This window comes from Leptopilina heterotoma, unplaced genomic scaffold (assembly GCF_015476425.1).
Source record: "Leptopilina heterotoma isolate Lh14 unplaced genomic scaffold, ASM1547642v1 Lhet_228, whole genome shotgun sequence".
NCBI classification, from domain to species: Eukaryota; Metazoa; Arthropoda; class Insecta; order Hymenoptera; family Figitidae; genus Leptopilina; species Leptopilina heterotoma.
In genome coordinates, this window is record NW_025110946.1 from 3,272,636 (window position 1) to 3,295,716 (window position 23,081).

At 32.4% G+C, this 23,081-nt stretch overlaps 1 protein-coding gene across 3 annotated transcripts in view; it reads right to left on the reverse strand.

Annotated features, from left to right (window-relative positions):
• Nucleotides 1–3,841: 3,841 nt before the first annotated feature.
• Nucleotides 3,842–23,081, reverse strand: part of LOC122502325 — a 239,585-nt gene continuing 220,345 nt past the window's right edge. For all 3 annotated transcript variants that reach the window (XM_043612312.1, XM_043612311.1, XM_043612310.1), the window contains one exon: nt 3,842–4,601. In XM_043612312.1, coding sequence (XP_043468247.1) covers nt 3,864–4,601 — 738 coding nt within the window. In that variant the 3' untranslated portion in view covers nt 3,842–3,863. The remainder of the gene's footprint in view (nt 4,602–23,081) is intronic.

Sequence of the window (23,081 nt, forward strand, 5' to 3'; positions counted from 1 at the left end):
TTAACATTTAATGAATACAATAAATTTTACACCATACTTGATAATAACGCTGGGTTTTATTTTATTTATCATCAAACATACGATACTGTTTTTGAAATACAGAATATCAACAGTAACGTGATATTATTTCCAAAAGCAATGGACGTCATCAATTTCATGTTTACTTTTGATATTGTTCCTTTGATATCAAGTTTTTACTCGTAAAACAATTAAAAAAAACTGCATGCATTGGAATCAAATATTTCAAAAATTCTTTTGTCCACATTTTTCTCTAATTATTAGATGGAATTAAAAGAATTAGAAACAATAGTTAATTTTTTTAATGCAGAATAAGTCTTCTTCTTCTACGATTATTTACATTATTTGACATTAAGATTGAAATCGAATTATGTTGTTATAATATTTGCATAGGTTTCTTCTTAATTAGAAATGTTTGAAAGCGTGAAACAAAATTGGATACTAAAACCAAACCAAGTCCTCTTGCTGTCTCCTGTCCAAAGAGTCGACGTCATGGAAACCGATGTTCAAGTTTGCAGAGTACAGTTCAAACTTGCACAAGGTCTCCTACTTGGTGGATTGAGCTCCCTTTGCAGACAGTTCATCAGATAACTATGCACATCTTGAATTATTTGGGTTGGTTAAGTAAATTTTTAATATCATTCATATTTATTTTCTAATAAAATAATTTTATTTTATAACATAGTAGCAATTTTTTAACAATGGTTCAGATTTTTTATTTTATTGATAAAAAACAAATTATGCGTTTGCTATAACATTATCATAATTAAAAACAACTAATTAATCTAAGGAAATACTAGAATAAAAAAATTTAAATGATTTAATTCCGCAAGTGGAAGAAAGAAAGTAGCCCGCAATAGATGAATCGTGAAGAAGTATCGCAAGTTAAGAAAATTCAAAAATATTGTACCATATTACCGATGGCATAATTCAGTAGTGTGACTCCGTGATTTACGATCAAGTACTGTTAGTACTTGGTGACCGCGTTTCAACCCACGCTATAGCTAGGTGTTTTTCACTACTTTCCAAATATATCAAGCTGGATGTTTGACGTCGAGGAATAATAATGTTCACTGTGGATTAATATCCAGTATACACCATTTTTTAGAACTCGGTCGTCGGTAAACCAGTTGTACTCAGGAGAGGTTTTCTACAGTTTCCTTCTCCTTTGGCTAAAAAACCCATTAAATGGGTGGTCGAAGTAAATCGAGTACTCTTAATTTCAAGTCGTTCTGTAGACACAATACTTAGTATTAAGTTCATAGTATAACAATGTAAAGAACACTTTTTTTAGAGCATCAGCAGAAGAACCTCCTTAAGGACATGTTTAAGTTGTGAAATGTAAACAAACCAAGCACTAAAATCGCACTTTTTTGGGAGCCCTCATTCCCATAAAAATTAACATTTTACACTTTCATTACAAAAATCGTAAATTAGAATGTCAAAGTTGGCAGCGAAACCATATTTGACAAGTATTAAAAAATCAATTATTAAAATTACAAAATAAATTGATCAGCAAAATAGCACTTTTGACGTGTCGCAAAAATTAAACTCTGAGTATATCAGACGCACGATCCATGAGAATGACCCAGAGAGCGAATGGTTAATCACAGTGGGGAAAGGATAAAATTTTCCCTTCCCATTTGTGACCGCCCTATCGCTGACTAGGACTTTCTCATGGTCCCACAGTGGTACAAATCGTAAATGTAGCTGGACAAAAGTCGTAGCTCAAAATTTTTCAAATGAATCTTCATGAAAATTCGTATCTATAGGGGTTTATAGAGTCGCTGATTACGTATCTGATGTTGGTTTTCAAAAATTCAAAATGGCGTATCCAATATGGCGGACAATTTTTTTCAAAAAATATTTCATTTGTATGAAATTTGGTATCTAGGGGATTTTGACAACTAGTTGTTTCAAGGGTTATAAATGGCGATAGGCAAACTGAGAAAATATTTTATATAAAGTTTTGTCAAAAGTTGGTTAAAATGGCACATAGGCATTTTAATAATGTTTAAAATTCTCTTGTATGGTGTGACCAAGGGAAATCAACAATTAAATTTAATTTAATAAAATTAGAATTTTACTTTAAATAAATCAACGATAATTTCCTTAGACTCTATTTGCTATTTAAATTTTAATTAGTCAAATGCGCTTTTAGTCAAGTCAACAATTAAATTTCTTATGTCTCTCACAAATAAAATTTACTTAAAAAAAATGCTCAGTTGAGTGCCAGTTAATTTTCTTATTTATCAAATTATGAAATTAACAAAATAATTTATTACTCAATTACTAAATCGACAACCAAAAAAAAATTAGACTCTAATGATTAGGGTGAAATTCTTTTAAGACCGCCATTGAAAGCACATGGCGTGAAACACAATTTTTAAACGCAAAAATTTTAGGTTAACTCACCAATTATTGATAAAGGAGGAATTAAGTTAACGCCGGAATATCCAAGAAACAATATTTATTATCAATAATTCAACGCTGGTTCTATTCTCTACTCGTTCCACTTTCGTTGACAATTTACAATCACTTTATTGTGAATGGTCTCGCCAGTTCAATGAAAGAAACTTCGAAATACAAATCCACCGGTCAATCTCTCACAAAATTTTCAACTCGCCAATTAAACACCACAGAAATCAACTTTCTTTCTACTCAACTGAAAAATCACACACCGATCGAAATAACAAATTCGAGAATGCTTTTTCGTTCTCGAAATTACGTCGCTTCTGCTCTCTCAAAAAATTATAACTCTCAATCTCAATATATTCTTGAAAATACGAACGGCGTAACACACAAAGTTCTCTCACGGCGTTCTACGCACTCTGTCGGCCTTTTCCATACAGCAAGCACATGTTGACTCAAAACGGAAATGAGAAATCAACATACAAACTAAAATTAAAAACAATTAATAATACTCGTTAGCATATAAAACAACTTTAAACTAGATGTGACGCGTCGCGAAGAAAAGCACTAGCCCGTAGTACCGCCCAGAATCATAAAAGAAAAATAATAACTTAGGCTTAAATGTTTCTATCAAAAACTCTATTTAATACAAAAAAAAGAAATAAAAACGCATGAACTAAAACAAAAAAAATTAAACCATCACACTCTCACTAATCACTCCACAGTTAATGATTTGTGCGACGTTTCTCTTTAAAAAATTCTCGCATTGCCAACATTATTGCCTCGTCCGGCAATCCACGTAGCACCTGAGCGAGCTCCCTTGTCTGCTCCACGAAACGATCCGCTTGGTCTTCGGCTAACACTGGTCTCACATCCGCAGGAATTTGTTGATGGTCCTCTGGCCTTGGTAACGCTGGTGGTTGTAAGGTAAAATTTAGGGGAATCAATGGAACTATTGTAGATGAAGTTGGTGGTTCCAAATCTACCACCCTTGAAGGTTGAAATGTGGGCAGATTTTGAAGTTAGTTCCAGACTTTATCGACATCGGGAATCACATTGTTGTTTAATTTGTCTGTGCCTTTCCCCTTCTGTTCCTCTGTGTGATTCTCGCTTTCTACCTCCACTCTTCTCTTCTTATCCTTAGAGACTTCTACGTTATTTAGACGCTGGGATCTTCCATCAGATGTCGAAGGTTCAGAAATGATGATTGATGGTCGTTTCCGTCCCTCAATTGTTCCTCCTCTTTCAGGTAATGACGAGGTGGCTCCGCTCGATGAGTCGCTGGTGAGAGTGACAGTTTTTCGACCTCTTGTTTCCTGTACCTTGGCGATTCGCTCCGATCTGAAGGACTCTTACTTTTTCTTTCCATATTGTTTGGCCATATCTGCCAAATGTCTCTCGGAACAACGTGGGCAAGTCGTCAGAGTCACTCCTCATCTGCCGCAATTTCTACAGTATCCGACGTAAGGGTTCGGGCATCGGCTGCGCTGATGTCCTTTCTTCCAGCAACTGATACAAGAATTGGGAGGGGGGTCAACGTTGGGATCGGTGGGAATAGGTTTGAGGTTTCCGAACATAACTCCTCTCGTGATGATTGGGAGTTGGCCTCTCGTTGAAATTTCCAGACTCGCCAGTTCCAACGGAAATGAACTCTCTTCTGCTCTCCGGTTTGGAGGTCCAGGGGGAGTGATCGGACGTTCGGGCGATGGCGTACGTTGCCTGCTAACATAATTCTCCATGTACATTATGTCGGTTCGAATGGCTCGAAACGCCTTGTTTTGTTCGTCTCGTAGTCGCTCTCTCTCCCTTGAAGTCTTGGGATCTTTACCAAGAAAGTATCTCTCCAGTTCTTCCACCGTTAGCCTACTTTCCCACGCTTGTTCGCTTTCCCCCAAATTTCTTGCCGACAGATAGCACTGGAAAGTACGACCTTGTCCCGCAACGGCCAACATGCTGTGATGGTGGCGGAAAGGTACCACGGCTGGAGGCAGTGGGAATTTTTCCCATTGGATCAGATCGTCGCTGGCTTGATCCCTCGTGTCCGAAACATTTTCCTCAATCGAAACTTGTTCCTGATTTCCTGGACGACGCTCCGGTGAGTTGGTTCTTGGTCTAGAGAAACCACGTCCTCGAGACCTTGCTGGCATCTTTTTATCGGATCCCGACATTTTCTAAAACAAATCCACAAATAAACAAAAATCAAACGCTAGAGACAAAACAAAACAAACAAAAAAATTTAAAAATCAAATTTCACAAATTTATTATTCAATTTAACGTTAGTAACGCTGGAAAAATAAAAATAAATTAATGTCACCCAAAAAAAAATCAATTATAACAAAAAAAATAAAATACTCGATCAATGTAGAATTAACCCTTGTTAACATTTCGGGGTGGAATGTAACGTTTTAGTTCTGAGACGTGCACCTTGGGAATTCGCCTATTATCATTCGTGCCTAAAACATAGACGGTCGGAGATAATATTTGAACAATTTCGAAAGGACCTTCGAATTTTGGAGCCAGTTTCGTTGCAAATTTACGAATGCCGCTGGACAATTTGTGAGTCCTCCAAAGCATCAAGTCTCCAATATTAAATGTGACATTTTTCCTTCCTCGATTGTAATACGCTGCTTGTTTGGTCCTCTCTTGATTAACAACTCTTGCAACCATATCTCGAAATCTATCTAATCGTTTCATACAATCAGTCCACAACGCTGGATCAATTCTCACAACTAAAGTTGAATTTTCTACAACTCACCGAAGACTCTTAACTGGTCTTGGATGGCGACCATAATTAAGAAAGGCTGGTGATACCTTTGTTGACGCTTGTGTGGCGGTATTCATAGCGTGTCTCAATTCGTGCAAGTATGAATCCCAATTCCGATAATCAGAGTCGATGAAAGTTGAGATCATTGTTTTCAACGTTCGGTTTGACCTCTCAACCGGATTCGCTTGAGGGTGGTACGGTGGTGTGGTTATGTGCTTTACTCCGCACTCCTTCAGCACTTCCTTCAAGTGACGGTTGTCGAACTCTTTTCCATTTTCGGTGAGAAGGAACTCTGGAGTTTTCCACCGGAAAAGAATAAGTTCCTTAAACGCTTTGGCAATTGTCTTGCCGTTCGCTAAACGTATTGGTTTCAACTCCACCCAGCGAGAGAAAAGATCTTGAAAGACCACAAGGTGTTTGTATTGGCTTTTGCTCGCTGGAAACTCCATGGTGTCGGCAGCCACTACAGACCATGGTCGTTCAACAATTCTCTCTCCCATCAATCCTTGTGGTCCCAGCTGAGAGACTTTATGAAACTGGCAGGTGGGCATTGCGTGACGAAATTGTGAACGTCATACCAAACACCCTGCCAGTAATATTCCCTCGCCACTCGATCGTAAGTTTTGTCGACTCCAATGTGACCAGCCGAGAATTCAGCATGCGCCACGGTAAGTATTTCCTCACGATGTTCTAAGGGAACAACAAATTTCCTCATTTCCGGTGACTGGTGTCTACAGCGGATCGATTCTTGATCGGTATAACATCTCGTTCTCTATTTTCCAACCCGGAAAACGCTGGGGGTGACTCCTCACCATTTCACGACGATTTAGATACCACGGATCGTTTATTGTCTAAAACGCAGCAATGTTCTCCTCTTCGTCCTGATCGACTATTCGCGAAAGAGCATCTGGAACTTGATGTAGCGTGCCCTTTCGATAAATCACGTCAAAATTCCACTGTTGGAGCTCCAATGACCAACGCGCAAGACGACCAGTAGGCTCCTTTAAATTACGCAACTACTTCAAAGCACTGTGGTCCGTAATTACACAAAATTTAGAACCCTCCAAATAAGGACGAAATTTCTTCTTCACCGACCAAATAATAACCCTTGTCAGGGTCAGTTCTTAGTCCTTCGTTGTCAAGAACGTATCCTAAATATGCTTATCGAGTATAGAATCGATGCTGGGAATTGGATAAGCATCATGAATCGTTACTTTATTCAAATCCCTATAATCGAAGCACAACCTATAAGACCCATCACTTTTTAGAGCAACAACTGGAGCACTACTTCACTCGCTGGCTGAACGCTCGGTTATTCCCATGTCCAACAGTCTTTTAATTTCCTTTATTAACCAATCCAAAATTGCAGGAGCCATTGTTCTCGGTCGTTGTTTGACTGGTGATGAATTAGAAACAACAATGTGATGTTCAATGAGCGTTGTCATACCATGCTCTTTCGACGGTGGTATTATTAAATTCTTGACTAACTCTTGAATTTGTTCACGCTGATCACTTGTTATTTCAGAAATTCCTGCACACTCTGCAAAAATGTCACTGTCACTACGCTGGTTTATATTTTTGGCAAACTCATGCCACTCTTTATTACTCACTCTCCATAGACCCTTTCCAAGTTGTACGTCCATGTCGAACGCTCGACAGAAATCAACTCCCTAAATAACTTCTTGAGTCAATGAGTCGTTCGTCCCTAACTCGAATGGCTGAGAGACACCATGGACGGTTAACCACAATTTCAATTTTCCAAGAGTGTTTGTAGAACCACCGATAGCACTCTGTATCATTGTATCAGTTGATTGAAGCTTCGATTTAAATTTCTCCGCTAGTTTAGGGCCTACCACCGAGATCATTGCCCCAGGAAAAAATAACGCAAGATATGGTTGATCAGCGATGACTAATTTCAAGAAATATCTGTTTTCAGTCCTCGCTCCGTCAACAGCTTCGTCATCCACTGTGGGCTCAGCTGTTTTCACAACAGCTTTCTTTCCCCCTTGGATTGAATTACCGGTCTGATCGTTGGCAATTTGAATATTACTTGTCGATTGATCAGAATTCGGTAAATCATTCACTACAAAATCAGGTAAAAGACATTTTTGTCCCCAACGACTCTCGACACAATCCGCTGTTTTCTCTAAACTCAATTTTCTCAAAAATGTTAACACTCTTATTATCACAATCGGAAAAAATGTCATTAAATTTTATTTTCCGAATTGCACCTTTACTTTCTCTTGACAAAAATTGGTTGAATGGATCCCCTCCATTCTGTAAAAAAAAAGACATGAGAAATTTAATTGTTAACTTGACTGAAAGCGTATTTGACTAATTAAAATTAAAATAGCAAATACAGTCTAAGGAAATTATCGTTAATTTATTTAAAGTAAAATTCTAAGTTTATTAAATTAAATTTAATTGTTGATTTCCCTTGGTCAAAATTTTTTCTTTTTTTTAAATTTTTTAAATTTTTTTTCTGGCCCTACGTTGGGCGCCAAAAATTGTGACCAAGGGAAATTAACAATTAAATTTAATGTTATTAAACTAGGATTTTACTTTAAATTAAATCAACGATAATTTCTTTAGACTCTATTTGCTATTTAAATTTTAATTAGTCAAATACGCCTTCAGTCTAGTCAACAATGAATTTCTCAAGTCTTTCAAAAAATAAATTTTACTCAAAAAAAATGCTCAGTTGAGCGCCACTTAATTTACTTATTTTTTTTTTTTATGAAATTAACAAAATAATTCATTACTCCATTACTAATTCTATTCATTCATTACTAAATTTTAGTTACCTTAAAAATACTCAATTTTTTTAACCTATAATTTCAAATTAAACGAAAACTGTTAATAATAATAATTAAAAATTCAAACTACATTTATTATTCTTTCAAATCAGGCGGAAATGTCCATTTCGTTGTGCAGGGGCGGAACTGTGACGGGCACGGAGGTGTTAATTAAAATTTTAGTGTCAGTGACGAATCACTTTGTCACAATTGTTATTAAAATGTATTTTTTAAAGAATGTTCAAAAAGTAATTTAAAGATTAAAACAGACATTAGATTAAACTTTGGTATGCATTTGATCATAAACTGATTTACTATTTGTAATTACTTTATGCTGTACTTTGGTAGATATTTACCTGCGTGTGACACAGTTTGTCTAAAAGTTGGGTAAAATGAAAGCCTCACCACGCAACTATACTGTCAGGACTGAATGTAAAACTCTAGGAGCCTTTAGGAAATCTTTTACTTAAACATTATTTATAAATTCGTTTTAAAATCTATGAAAACCTTATTACATACATTTACTTTTAACAAAATAGTCAAAAAAAGATTAAAGTTATTAATTGTCAATAATTAAAAACAATAAAGTTAAAATTATATGTATCATAAGGGTGCATAAATTTCCCGATTACGCACTTGAACCTATCACGTGATTTAACCTAACCAATACACGTCATGAGCCAACATGTTCTATTAGTTTCAGAAATTGGAAAAAGAATGAATAGTAAACTAAACTAATAATTAAAATTATTTTTGAAAATCCACAATATTAGGTTGTTTTTTAACAGGGAAACCATTTTTATAATAGACTTTTAATTTCAATTAAATTATTCTTTATATAATATAATTAAAAAGTGCAGACAGGAAACTCTTAAAGCTTCGTCAAGATATTTCAAAAATAATATTTTCAATGCGAAATTCTACATGAAGGAACAACTTTTAGAAATAAATATTACATAATCATTATTTATGGAGCAATCAAAATGATGAACACTGTCATATTGTTTGTCTACTACAAGACAAAAAAAATGTTATCTGGAAGAGCAATAAGTTTCTCTAGAATAGCAAAAGTCTTAATTGAAACAACTAGACCTTTTTAAATTTTTTTAAATAAAAATTTTATTTAAATCAAATAAAATTAATTTAAAACAATAATAAAAAATCTACTTGCTTCTGAGCCAAATATATCTTTTTTCTGGGTGATAAAAGTAATCATTATGTTATTGCTTAAATTTAAACAAGGAATATTACAAATGTTATAGGTATTAATCAAGTAATTTTCTGAGTGCATTTGTGATTTTTTTTATCGTATTAATTAATTTGTAGTTAAAAAATGGTACTGATATTTCAATTATTGAAATTATTTAAAGTTATATTTTACATGAAATTAAACTAATAAAGATTATAATCGCAAATTAAAATGTTTTATTTAATGCCAAGTAACAAGTTTTATATACTCATTATATCATTTTATTTCTAAAACTTCCCAAGTGCGAAATTAAAAACGGCCCAAAACTGGCCCAGTGACGGCATAGTCAGTTCCTACTCGTGGCAGACAATAGTGGCCCGACTGTCGGGAGGTTAACCGCCGTAGGCCGTCGGCAGCCAATTATCGGCCGATTATCGGTAAACATTAATGGCCCATTATTGGCTGCAATTACTCCCCCAGTGTTGACAAAATTTAAAAAATATATATTTTTTATTTAATTAACTAATTAATTTATACTATTTATACAGCTTATTTTCCTAAATTAAACGCAAACTTACAAATATTTGAAAAATTCTTACCGCTCGCGGGGATCGATACCTGAACCTGATGCACCACAGCCTAACACTCTGACCGCTCTGACGTGAAGTCGAGGAAGCAAAAGGGTTCTTATAAGCTACACTACACTGGCCGATACTGTGCCATTATTGGGCCGATCTACGTCCCAATATTGACAATTATAATTTGCTATCATAGATACAAAATGTTAGACAATAATGTGCCGTTATTGGGACAAGCTACGCTCCAATTCTGGCAATTATAATTTACCATCAAAGACACAAAATTTTTGCCATTAAAGTGCCACTAATGTGCCATTAATGAGCCGATCTTCGTCACATCACTGGCAATTGAATATTACAATTAAAGATTGATCAACTTTGCCGTTAATGTGCTATTATTGAGCCAAGCTACGCCCAAATACTGGCAATTATAATTTGCCTTCAAAGATACAAAATTTTTGCCATTGAAGTGCCACTAATGTGCCTTTAATGGGCCGATCTTCGTTACATCATTGGCAATTGTCTTTTGCCATTAAAGATTGATCAACTTTGACAATATTGTGCCATTATTGAGCCAAGCTACGCCCCAATACTGGCAATTATAATTTGTCATCAAAGATACAAAATGTTTGCCATTAAAGTGCTACTAATGTGCCATTAATGGGCCGATCTTTGTCACATCACTGGCAATTGAATTTTTCCATGAAAGATTTATCAACTTTGCCAATAATGTGCCGTTATTGGGCCAAGCTACGCCCGAATTCTGGCAATTATAATTTGCCATCGAAGACACAAAATTTTTGCCATTAAAGTGCCACTAATGGGCCGATCTTCGTCACATCACTGGCAATTGAATTTTGCCATTAAAGATTGATCAACTTTGCCGTGAATGTGTCATTATTGAGCCGAGAGCTGGCCCAGTCTTAAAAAATTTGAAAATCTGACCATCGGCGACATCATTGGCCCATCAATGGGACGTTTTGAACACCAGTAATGGCCCAGTAACTACTGTCAATTCTCGGCAGACATTACTGGACCAATGATGGGCCGTTTTTGCAGTCTTGTCATTTCGCAATTGGGTTTTTTTTGTGCCTGTATAAATTTACAAAAGAAAAATATGTATACATATGGAAAAATATATATACTTGTGTCTTATTCGCATGAAAAAATCTGTTGTAATATAAATTTCAAAATAATTTATCTTCCATTTAGTTATTTATTCTAATATAAAATAAGATTTGTTCAGATAAACATTAATTTTACTTTATCTTTATTCTAACTTCTTAAATAGATTTATATTTTATTAATAGTTTTAAAGTTAAGTTAAAATCTTCAAATAAATTATTAATAAATAAATAATATTACTTCATTAATTGACCACAATAAATTGAATTCGATTAAATGTCAAAAATAAAATTATAAAAATAAAATGACAAGAAATTCATTTGTTATTCACTTTCAAACCGTTTCTCACAAGTCGTGAATCAACTCTGCCACTCAGTATATAAGGACAGTTCAAATCATTAATTTCAATTTATTTGCGCGTTATATGTGTATGTTAGGTTAGGTTATATGTATGAGTGTTGTATATAATTATTGTGTATTATAAGTTGTATGAGTGAAATAGTGGTAATGTTAATGCAGAAATTCGTGCTATAAATGAAAATTAACTATCGATAATTAATTTTTTTTTCATTTACAAAATGTAGATAATACAGGAATTAATCTTAGAATTAACTGTCGGTCGATAAGTAAGAATGATAATTTTCCAGTCCCTCCCACCATTTTCTTCCCCCATATTTTACAAATAGCTCGTTCACATTTTGCTCAACTCTTGACTAAACTTTAAGCTTTGCTTATTGAAATTCTATAAAGTTTATTTTAAAAACTGACCAATTTTATTTTCACCTACTAAAAATTTAATTTGAACTACAGTTGGTTAAACTTTATTTAAAAGCGCATGTGTAGCCATTTTACTCAACTTTTGACTAAAGTTTATACAAAATATTTTCTCAGTGCACAATATAGGAAACTATTTAGAAACAATAAAGAATCAAATACTACGATAAAGAACCTAGAAACTTCCATGACAAATTTCCACACGGGATCCTTTGAGAAACCTGTACGGGAATATTGAGCTAGACTGGCATTTAAAAATTAAAACCATTAAATAATTCTATTTCAATGACAATTGCTTAGTTTTTGCAATAATATGATTCCTAATTTACACTTTCGTTGAAAAGTTTATTATTTACTTTATTGTTAAAATATGTTATAAGTTTATTTAGCCTTTTAAAAACAATATTATACTTTATTCATTTGTTTAGACAAATATTATTTTGATTTTCATTAACAAAAAAATTAACGAATAACAAAGCCAATTAATATTAAATTTATTCAAAACAAGGAATTATGAAATTTCATTAGACTGTTGTAAATTTTTTCCAGTTACGTTTAAGATAGCATTAAAAATCTATAATAAAACAAAGTACCACACAACCGAAACAATAGTTGGCGTAACGTGCAATAAATTTTGTAACAGCGTCTATATTCGAACACTGGTGTAGAATCGGTTAGTGGACATAACATTACATAGACTATGCTCGTAAATTCACTGTGGATCGTTGGGAGCTTAATCGTCATTAATATTCTCTATGCACAGCTACCCAGCATAAATTGCACTTAAGTGATACTCGCGCTTCCAAGACTTTAATCTTCCTTGATTTTACATTATTTTAAGTAATTCCCCATACTATATCGATTTTATTGCTTGTCAATTATACTTTCAATTTTCATTTGCAAGAAATATACTGGCCCAAAAGAGAGAAAATCTATGGCCCACTTTTTAAATTCAGTTGAAGGCCTATTAAATTATTTAGAGTAGTTATAAAAAACAAATAAATCAATTCGATATAGATAAACATATTATAAAAAGTATCGAAATAAATAAATAAATAGTTCTAATAAAAATATACTATTGAGAATAGTTTAGAAATAATTTCCAATTATAAATATCAAAATGAAAAAGAAGAAAATGAATTATATATGTAATGCTATTTTACAGAAACATTAAAGAGGCTTAATTACATCTTGATACTGTTGTTACAGGTGAACTAGGCGTCGTTAATATCTATTTATGATCCTGTATAGGACTGCTAACGATCTAAGAGGGTGTAGGGGTGGCAAAATTGCTCGCGGCATAACTCATCACTTATTCAAACTAATCTACAAGCCACTTGGATTCTTGTGAGTCTTGCGGCTGGTCCTATCGGGCCAATCAAAGCACTGGGTGTTAAAACTTCCTATTTTAGAATAAAAATATATTTCTAACTTTTTAGAGAATTTTAAAGACATAAATTATCCCAATCTTTTAAAAAAATTTAATAACTAGATTCATCTTAAGCTTTGGTAAATTGGTTTTCTTAATCGTCAATTATCGTTTAGTCATTAGATGAGGAATATAATAATAAATTACCCTCTTGTTTCTTAATGTAACAGTAGTGTTCAATGAAGCCTTACTCGGACAAACGTGTTGCACTCATATATATATTTTAAATTGTTAACTTGCATTTTTAAAAACAAATAAATCGTTATAACATTGTTGACGTGAACGTTAACAATTTGAAAATTTGTAAAAATAAATTTAAAAAAAAATTCTCCTGATTGCCAGAATGGTTTAGACCGCTTGAAATTCATAGGAAGTGTTCATAATTATTTTAAGAATTTGTAGTAAAAATTTGATAACAAAAAAAGGTGGTGTTTTTGAGAAAATTGATCTTATTTATTTTCAGAAAATCATCCCCTATTTTTATCATTTTAAATATTTTTTCAAATTTCAAACTGGATTGTGAAGAGGATAAGACCATCTACAAGACCCAAGAAAGAAAATTAAATTATACTCAAAAGAAAAAAAAGACAAGCAAAACAATTTCTTTTCTATAACATGAAGTTAGTCGACATGTCTGATTTGAAATGGATTCAGTCTACTGTGTGATTCTTGGATAGTTTATGAATTGAAATTATTGTTATGGTCCAATTGGATGCATAAAATAAGAAACTTTCTATAAAATACCGAATAAAAATTAATTATTAAGTAGATTTAGCAAAATAATCAGAAAAATCAATAAAAATAAAATTGACCTTTTTAAAACTTGTGTAATAAATTTTTCGCGATAATATGAAAATTTCTCTATCTAAAGGAATCATAATAGAAGCAAAATCAAGCATTGTTGGTTAGTCAAAGAGTATTATAAACGAAATAAACATTATTTTCTAAAAAGTGCAAAAATCCCATGTTATTTAAATGGGAAAAGTATTGTTATTTAGGCAGGGTTAAACGGCATCGTAAAAATTTTTTCTAGTTTCTAGAATTGTTTTTAGGTCAGAAAGAAACGATTTTGACGATACCCAAATGAAAATAGCTAACTTGGGAAATAATGGACACCCTAATGGGTATATATGAGTGCAACACGTTCGTCCGAGTAAGGCTTCATTGAACACTACTAATTTTTGTAATGCTTTTCTTAAAGATATATTTTCTAGTGAAATATATAATGTGGATGTGGACCTTTGCAGTTCACTGGAAGAGCAATCAACCGGCAATTGATAGGTCCCGGGTTTCGATCCCCAGCAGAGTTAGTCCCCCATTTCTTCATAGTTTCAATTAATTTTTCAATTGTTAGTAATTTAATAATTTTGTATCTCTGTTTAAATACGGTACCTAAAGTAATTTTCTTTACTTGAGAGGATTTTCCTCTAATATTATTTGGCCATTATGATTATGAATTGATAAAGAAGCTATATTCTGATGCACTAATTCACAATTCGGCTACATGGTGGGAGGATAAAATAGAAGAAAGTTGAAGCTAGACGACAATTAAATTATAAGTCACACTTTATTATTACTACCCTCTTTTTAAATATAAAATATTAACAAATTGTAAGTAATGTTATAAACATGGCAGTAAATTTAAATCATGAAATAATTATTCAGTGAAACAAATAAGTTTTTCTATAGAATGCTTTGTGATTAATTTAAATAATAATAAAAGAAATTCAAAATAATTAAAAACTTATAACAAAGAATTATATAATTGTTTAGTAAATTGTGAAATGCACTAAACTATTTATTTTGATATGTTGTATACTGATCGTTAAAATAGCAAAAAGACAATTTATTAACTTCTAGAGAACACTATAGACTTCCTTGACTCTTCGAGGACCATCTTCGTGCTGATCTTATTTTCGCTCCGTTAGATAATGCGAGCACTACTATCTACAATCGAGTGGGAAACTTGGTGTCTTTGACTGGGTCGAAATTCCTAAAACTGCCAGCATTACTGCGGGAACAAAGAGATCTTCTGAAACTTCCCTGTGCATGGTGCTATTCAATACTTCCATAAACCAAATCATTTATATTGCTATTAGCATTTACTACTATAGGTATGTAGATAGTAGTAGTGTGTTGTTATGCCTAAAAATTCTTTTCAAATACCACTTCATAATCTGTATTGTTAGATATTTTCTTTCTTTTTCATTGCAAAAGTATAAAAAGTATTGTTAGTTTTGCAAAAATCGATTACAAAACAAATGAACACAAGACAATTTTTGATTAAAATATCTCCATCTTTCAAACATAAAGAAAACTCTGTAAAACTGACTCAGTGGAATTTGACTGATTTTCAGCGAATCTATTCTCACTATTTCAATCAGTAAAATTTTACTGAAATCAGTTAAGAACGTAGCCTTTTTTATATTTGATAGGCCTTTTGTTTTGTTTTTAATTTTTTAATCATTGTTTTATTTATAACATTAGATTATTCGTTTAATTAATTTTTTTATTAATGGCTCTGTTTAGATGCATGATAAAAAAAGGGGTGATTTCACCCCTTTTCCCACATGTGTAGGGTGAATGAGTATGTATTTCTTGTTCCTTATGAAGTAATTAGAGAATTGATATACGAATTTTAGGTTCCCTGTCGGGTCAAAAAATCGATTATTTTTAACATTCTCCTTTTATCAGAAATACATCGTTAAATTCAATATCTATACTACTTGTAACTGTTTCATTATTATTTACAAGCGTTTATGATTTTGCCATTGTCTCTTTTTCTCAATAATTAGAAAATAGTGAAAACTGATAATTCAAGTATGGAAATAAGGAAGAATCATTTTCTCGCAAATCATATAAAATAGAGGGGAACATTTCAACGTGTGTCTTTAGAAAGAATTGAAATCCTTTAGCAGTAAATTCGATTAAGCTCACTGGTGTTTCATGAAATGCAATGTGAAATAGAGGTAAACCATGATTTATAAGAGGTATATGTTAGAGGAAAAAGCGAATCTACACGATATTGTGACAATGGTAAAGGAGGGAAGAAGGGGCAATGATGGAAAGTCTATATAGCAACGGGAAAAGCAAAGGAACAACGTCTAAAATTGAGGGGTAGATATCAGGGGTTGGAGGCGGGTTGAAGTACGATGTCGCACGGTGGTTTCATTACAGTGATGTATCATTACGTCAAGGTGGTAGCTCTCAACCTCCACCCTTCCATGTCGAGACTGTCGACTAGTGCCGTGGCGGCGAATGTTATTTTATATTTATACGTTGAGCGCTTTAGTAATTCATGGGATTTTCGGGGGCCGCTTATGAGCGGTTCCAACACCGAACACAGCCCCTTCACTACGAAAATTTCAATTCTCAAGTTTTGAAACAAGAATTTACGAGGTTCCTAAAACCCATCCACGATTGGCCTAATTTCCCAATTCTTTTGTTATTCTTCAAGCTCCATGATTGAGAAATTATTTAGCTTTTATAAAGTTTTAAACTAAATTTTCGAATTATTGCAGCTCAAAGTTTCAACACTTTAATCGTGTAAAAAATTGACTTTCATTAATAATTTTTTATATTGAAATAACATTGCGCCAAAGAAACTAGAATTTTTATAATTATATCACCTGCTTTACTGATATGATAAATTTGAAGATATGATTTCAGGAGAACAATGGAAAGATAAAACCTATGAAAACAGAGTCGGATAGAAAAATACATAAGTTGTTGACATGACAATCCCATAGGACTGGAATGCGATTATGTAGTCAAATGAGATTGTGGCATATGAATGAACCAGTCCGCTTAGAACGCATTCTCCTTGGAACTGAATCCTCCATTCTTCCCTTTGACCCTTTCGCTCGTGAGTTTCTCTCTCTGTGTGCTCTAGTCTCTCTTTATCCACCTTTATTGTCTTTAACCCTAGTCCTTTTGGGAGAACCATAACAGCGACAAACTCTCAACGACACACAAAGGTGTAGTTATCAAAGACGAGTGCGAATCACTACGACCCTTTCGTTGTTCGTGTCATAAGTCAACTGTAAGACGTGGATTGTCTCGACCCTGCTCAGATTTGTATCACTTTCGTCAAGGAAAATACTGTGCTTTAGCTTTCATTGGGAATATAAATTATTATTTTTTTCAATATTTAAAAGAAGACAATTTTTATGTTTTGTTGTAATTATTTGGGAACAGAAGTTCGTATATTATTTAGAAAGAGTATCATTTGATGTTAGAAAATTTTAAATACGAAAATGTTAAACTTTTCACTCGATAATATGTATAAGAGTATACATTATATTTTCTTTGGTCGCACAATCAAATTAAAAATTTTTTATAATTTTTATTCTGACGTTTCGGTATATGTAGAATACTCTCTTCAGAGAAACTTTAATTTAACCCCTTCGCAGTCCAGTTAAAAATCAGTTGTGGTCCAAAATCGGTCCGAAAAAAAAGTTTACAAAAAATATGCTTTCATCATATATAAGGTTTTTGGGGTCGCTGAATTCAAATTTGAAGTCAGTTTTTTAAAATTCAAAATGGCGGATCCAATATGGTGACCTAATATGGCGGATAATTTTAAAATTGATGCCTTTCAACGGAAGTTCATTTCTCGGGGGTTTTCGGGGTTGCTGATTACGAATCTGATGTCAAATTTTCAAAATTTAAAATGGCGTATCCAACATGGCGGACATATGGAATATGGCGGATAATGTCAAGATTAATGTGATTCGATTGAAATTCGTTTCTCTGAGGTTCTTGGAGTCGCTGAATTCGAATTTGATATTCCTTTTTCAAAAATCAAAATTGTGTATCTAATATGACGACCTACTTTTTTAAACGCTAATGAATTTGGCTAAAAATATTTATTCTTGTGAATTTTTGAATAAAACAAAAAAAACCAAAAACCTAAGAAGATTAAGTAAACATTTTTGATAAAATAATTAAATTTGTCAACATGCAGAAAATTTGATAGCCATATTGAATCCGCAATTTAGCATTTTGAAAAACGAACATTAAATTCGAATTCAGCTACCCCAAAAACCCCCAAAAAACGAATTTTGATCAAATAACAATAATTTTTAAATTATCCGCCATTTTGAATTTTGAAAAACGAACATCAAATTCGAATTCAGCGACCCCAAAAACCCCCGAGAAACAAATTTCGAATGAATCGCATTAATCTTGAAATTATCCGCCATATTGGGTTACCATATTATATCCGACATTTTGAATTTTGAAAAGCTGATATCATATTCGTAATCAGCGACCCCGAAAACCCCCGAGTAACGAGTTTCAAGCAAATCTGAAATTTTTTTAAATTTTTGTAGTCGCCATTTTGGGTCCGCCATTTTGAATTTTTTAAATCTGACTTCAAATTCGGATTCTGCGACCCTAAAACTTTAGTATATATACTTCGCCACTCAAATAGAATTATGTTTAGTATTTTTTTTTGTGATGGCCATACATATATTATTGTTAATTACTAACTATTTACAGAATAGTATACTAAAAAATGCAGTTTTTTCTAATCATGCAAATTTACCAAACTTTTTTAAAATGCCGATGTACATTAAAAATAAAATTATAATTTAAAGATAAATAAGAATAATAATTTGTTTAAAAATTGTTTAAATAATAATTGCACTTTTAATTTTAATCTGGGTAGGTCTATGCCTAAAAAATCAAAGTTGCCTCTTGTTCTTCAATTTCTATGAAACTTTGAGAAATTGTCACAGAACACATGCAAATGAAAAGTTTTGGTTATTGTTTTGAATAATTATTATTAAATAATTAATGTTATAAAAATTTTTTATCAACAATAAATTAATAAATTTTCTAAAATTTATATGACAAATCAAGAAATGTTTTTTAAGCTTATTACAGAGCTACTAATAAACTTCTGATTCTATAGAGAAAAAAAATTTTCCAAAAAAGCAAACTTTGTTAAAAAATTGTTTAAATAATTGTTAATAACAATTAAATTTAATATTAATTTTGATATTTTGCTTTCCAAAATAATATGTAATTTGTTTAATTTTTTATAAAAAAAAAATTTTTTTTATAAACAAATTTATTTTTTTAACTTTGGGCCGGATTTTTAAAAATTTTTTTTCAAATTTATTTATACCTTATAATATAGAGAAGATTTTCCAAAAAGTCCTGAAATGGGACTGATGTGTTAAATGAGTTTTAAAACATTTTCAAAAATCACTTGCAAGCATCACAGTGAGATTTTTTTACAAATAACTTTTTAAAACTGTCTACAGACCATAATTTTTAATCCATTTGAGTGTTCTTTGTTTTGAATTAAAGGGTCTAAGCTGTAGACCGTTTTAAAAAGTTAATAGTAAAAAATCCCACTGTGATGCTTGCAAGTGATTTTTGAAAATGTTTTAAAACTCATTTAACACATCAGGCCCATTTCAAGACTGTTTGAAAAATCTTTTCTATACTATAAAGTATAAATAAATTTAAAAAAAATATAAAAAAATCCGGCCCAAAGTTAAAAAAAATTAATTTGTTTATAAAAAAAATTTTTTTTTAAATAAAAAATTTAAAAAAAATTTTTTTGTTTACATTTTTTAAAAGTCGAAAGAAAACTAAAACTTTCATTCTTAGACAACTTTTTTCTAAACCCAATATTTTCGGACTTATAGGCTACTGAATATAGGTTTACAATTAAAAGTCCAAAATTTCAAAAATTCATAACTCGAAAATTTGGACAATTAAACAAAAATAAAAAAATACGTAGGTATCTGTTTTTTTTCGATACAGAAAAGAAAGAAAATATTTTTGTCCGATTTTAAGAGGTCGACTAAAGTCTCACGTGGAATTGCCCATATATTTTTATTGCACTGCAAAAAGAGGTGTCTTGGGTGGAGACGTTTTTGGTGTCTTAGACACGAAAAACGTCTCAAACCAAGACACTTTTGGTGTCTAAGACACCAAAAATGTCTCCAATAAAGACACCTCTTTTTGCAGTGTGTTTTGTCACTTTTCATCATCCGATATATATATATATTAAGAATATTATTAAGAATTAAGAATGATGAAGAATATTTAAGAAAAAACACGTATTCTTCACTTATATATTCTGTAATCTGCAATATTCTGTAATACTCTGTAATATTCAGCATTTTTCATGTATAATACTCGCACTCGACCACGTGGAATAAATTAGAACCTCAAAACTACACGCGCACAAGAATTTGAAATTATTTCAGCCAATAGTGACCGTCATCATCGTATTTCAACCACTCGCGACCGTCATCATGTCATTTTCACAACCAATCACGACTGTCACTCTCAAACTCCAGCCAAAAAAAATATCTGTTTTTCTATTAAGGACTATTAAGGATAAACTTGAGAATCAAGAAAAATTAATTCAGGTATGTAGCATACCGCTGTCCAAGTTCATTTCGGTTATTATTCCCCAAGATCACTGTAAATTTGTCTCGATGAAAAGACACTACCTTGGGCATTAGAAGGGGAAATCACAAGATTCCCCTTTCACGCATCTATCGAAACTGTAATTCGAGTGAATGTGCGCTTCTGAGGAGGGATTTTAATTATGGTAGGGATTCCACGATAGTACACCATTGACACATTTGTTTCACCGTCTAATTGACGTGCCTCTAGTTCCACCCGCACTCTCTGGATGTCCACCCTCTACATCGCCGTCCTGTCAATTGATTGTTATTCTCCAATTCCTTGGAGCGAGCTGGGTCTTTCTTCACACTTACAAATTTTTTTAGGATCGCTTGTGATTTCTCATCCGCTGTACATACAATCCTAACCGCGCGAGGCTTACGAGGATCTTGCCCATTAGAACCACTTCTAAAAATGCGTACTCTCTAAATTTTAATCAGCGAAAGGTCGCTGATTTAAATTTAGAAAGTATACTATCAGGATATCATCCATCTGAATGAATTTTTTCAGGTTAGTCGTAACCACAGAATTTCTATTTCGACAAAGTACCACCTTCAGGGAGATTGAATAAAACAAGATTTTTCTTTCATTTAATTTGATCAGCAAGTTTATTAATACAGATATTAATTACTGCATTAGAGTCAACTTTTGTGGTTGAGCTTGCTCCAGATTTATGAAGTCTCGCTTCGATTACAATAAGACGCTCTGCCAAATTAACCAAATTATTATTAATTTAAAATAAAAATAACTGCAAATATATTGATGTTACGTTTATAAAATTGATAGTCGCGGTTGTATTTCTATAAAAGTAATTTAATTGAAATTCGAAGGTCGTTAGCAAAGTTTTCGAAAAAGTTTAGGAACTTGATTGAAAGATTATAAAAATTTGGTATGGGACGTTTGAATGCCCAGCTCTATGGGAGCTGTGATTGATATTATTCTTATATAAATGAAATTGGAAATAGAAAGGATTGAAAATAAAATAAATAAATTAGACAGAGTGATGTGATTTAGTAAATATATCTTACCAATTACGATAGTTGTTTCTCGACAGAGAAACCGAATCGCTCAAGAGCGGTTTGGTTGGAGGTCTAAACTGATTTTATTTTGAAGGTTATCAAATACCAAACTTTTTCCAAATAAAATAAAACTTCTTGACCTGAATTGTTTACATTGTGCTGCCACAGAATATCCTAAGTTGTTCGAACTGTGTGATTTTGTCAAAAAGAACTATTCTATTTGATGAACTACTGAAGACAAAAATTAAAGTCAGATTTGAGGAGGTAACTTATGGCATCTGTCTGATGGGACACAATCTAACTTGGTTTAAAACAATTGACTCACACTGTCCAAAAGAAGTGACCAAGGGAATTGACAAATTTAGGAGTGGTCCAGTAGTAATATGTATTATTCATCAGAAAATTTACCTATGACCTTTAAAACTCGGTTAAACATATTTTTTTCTTAATCTGCATAGAAAAAAATACGTGTTTTTTTATTTTTGTTTAATCGCCCAAATTTGCGAGTTATGAATTTTCAAAATTTTGGATTTGTAATTGTAGACATATTTTCAGTAGCTTACACGGAAAAACCTTTAAGCAGTCTGCTCACCCGAAACTTATGCGTCAGCGCCACCACTAAACTTGTTCATCTGCACTCCCAAACTGGGTGACCAACGTACCCAGTTGTAATTTTCTAAACTTTTTGGGAAGTTTGTCTATCGAAAACGGTAATGCTACGCACCCAGTGGCGGGCGATCAGACTTTCCATGCAGTAAGAAGCGAAATTTTGTGACAGTGGGAAGGCAGACTTCTCAAAGGTTTTTCCGTGTATAAGTCTGAAAATATTGAGTTTAGAAAAAACTTATCAATGAATGAAAGTTTTAGTTTTCTTTCAACTTTTAAGAAATGTAAAAAAAAAATTTTTTTCAATTTTTTATTTAGAAAAATTTTTTTTTATAAACAAATTAATTTTTTTTAACTTTGGACCCGATTTTTTTTTATTTTTTTGAATTTATTTATACCTTATAATATACAGAAGATTTTCCAAAAAGTTTTGGAGTGGGCCGACGCGTTTAATAAGTTTTACAAAATTTTTAAAAATCACATGCAAGGTGCTCGCGTTCTACGAAACGCCTCACAATGGGATATTTTACAATTTACTTCTCAAAAATGTCTACAGACTACAATTTTTAATCGATTTAAGTGTTTTTTGTTTTAAATAAAGGGAGAATAATTTCTCAAGATATCCCTCCATGCAAACCTGAGAATATTTAATTGTTCATATTTTTTTTTAAACAAAAAGTTAACAAATTAGATGTGTACTTTCCTTTAAAAATGAAAGATTATTTTCTTATTCTGTTACTACACATGTCCTTATTCAGTTTCAATTAATATAATATATGACCTCCAGATAAATAGTAAATCATAAAATAATTTATTTAAACTGTTATAAACAATATTAGTTAAAAATAGTTAACTTTGGTTCCTTTCCATCAAAAAACTTTGTTATTTAATGTTTATATTGTACTTTAGGTTCATTTAATAAATATATCTCCCTTTTG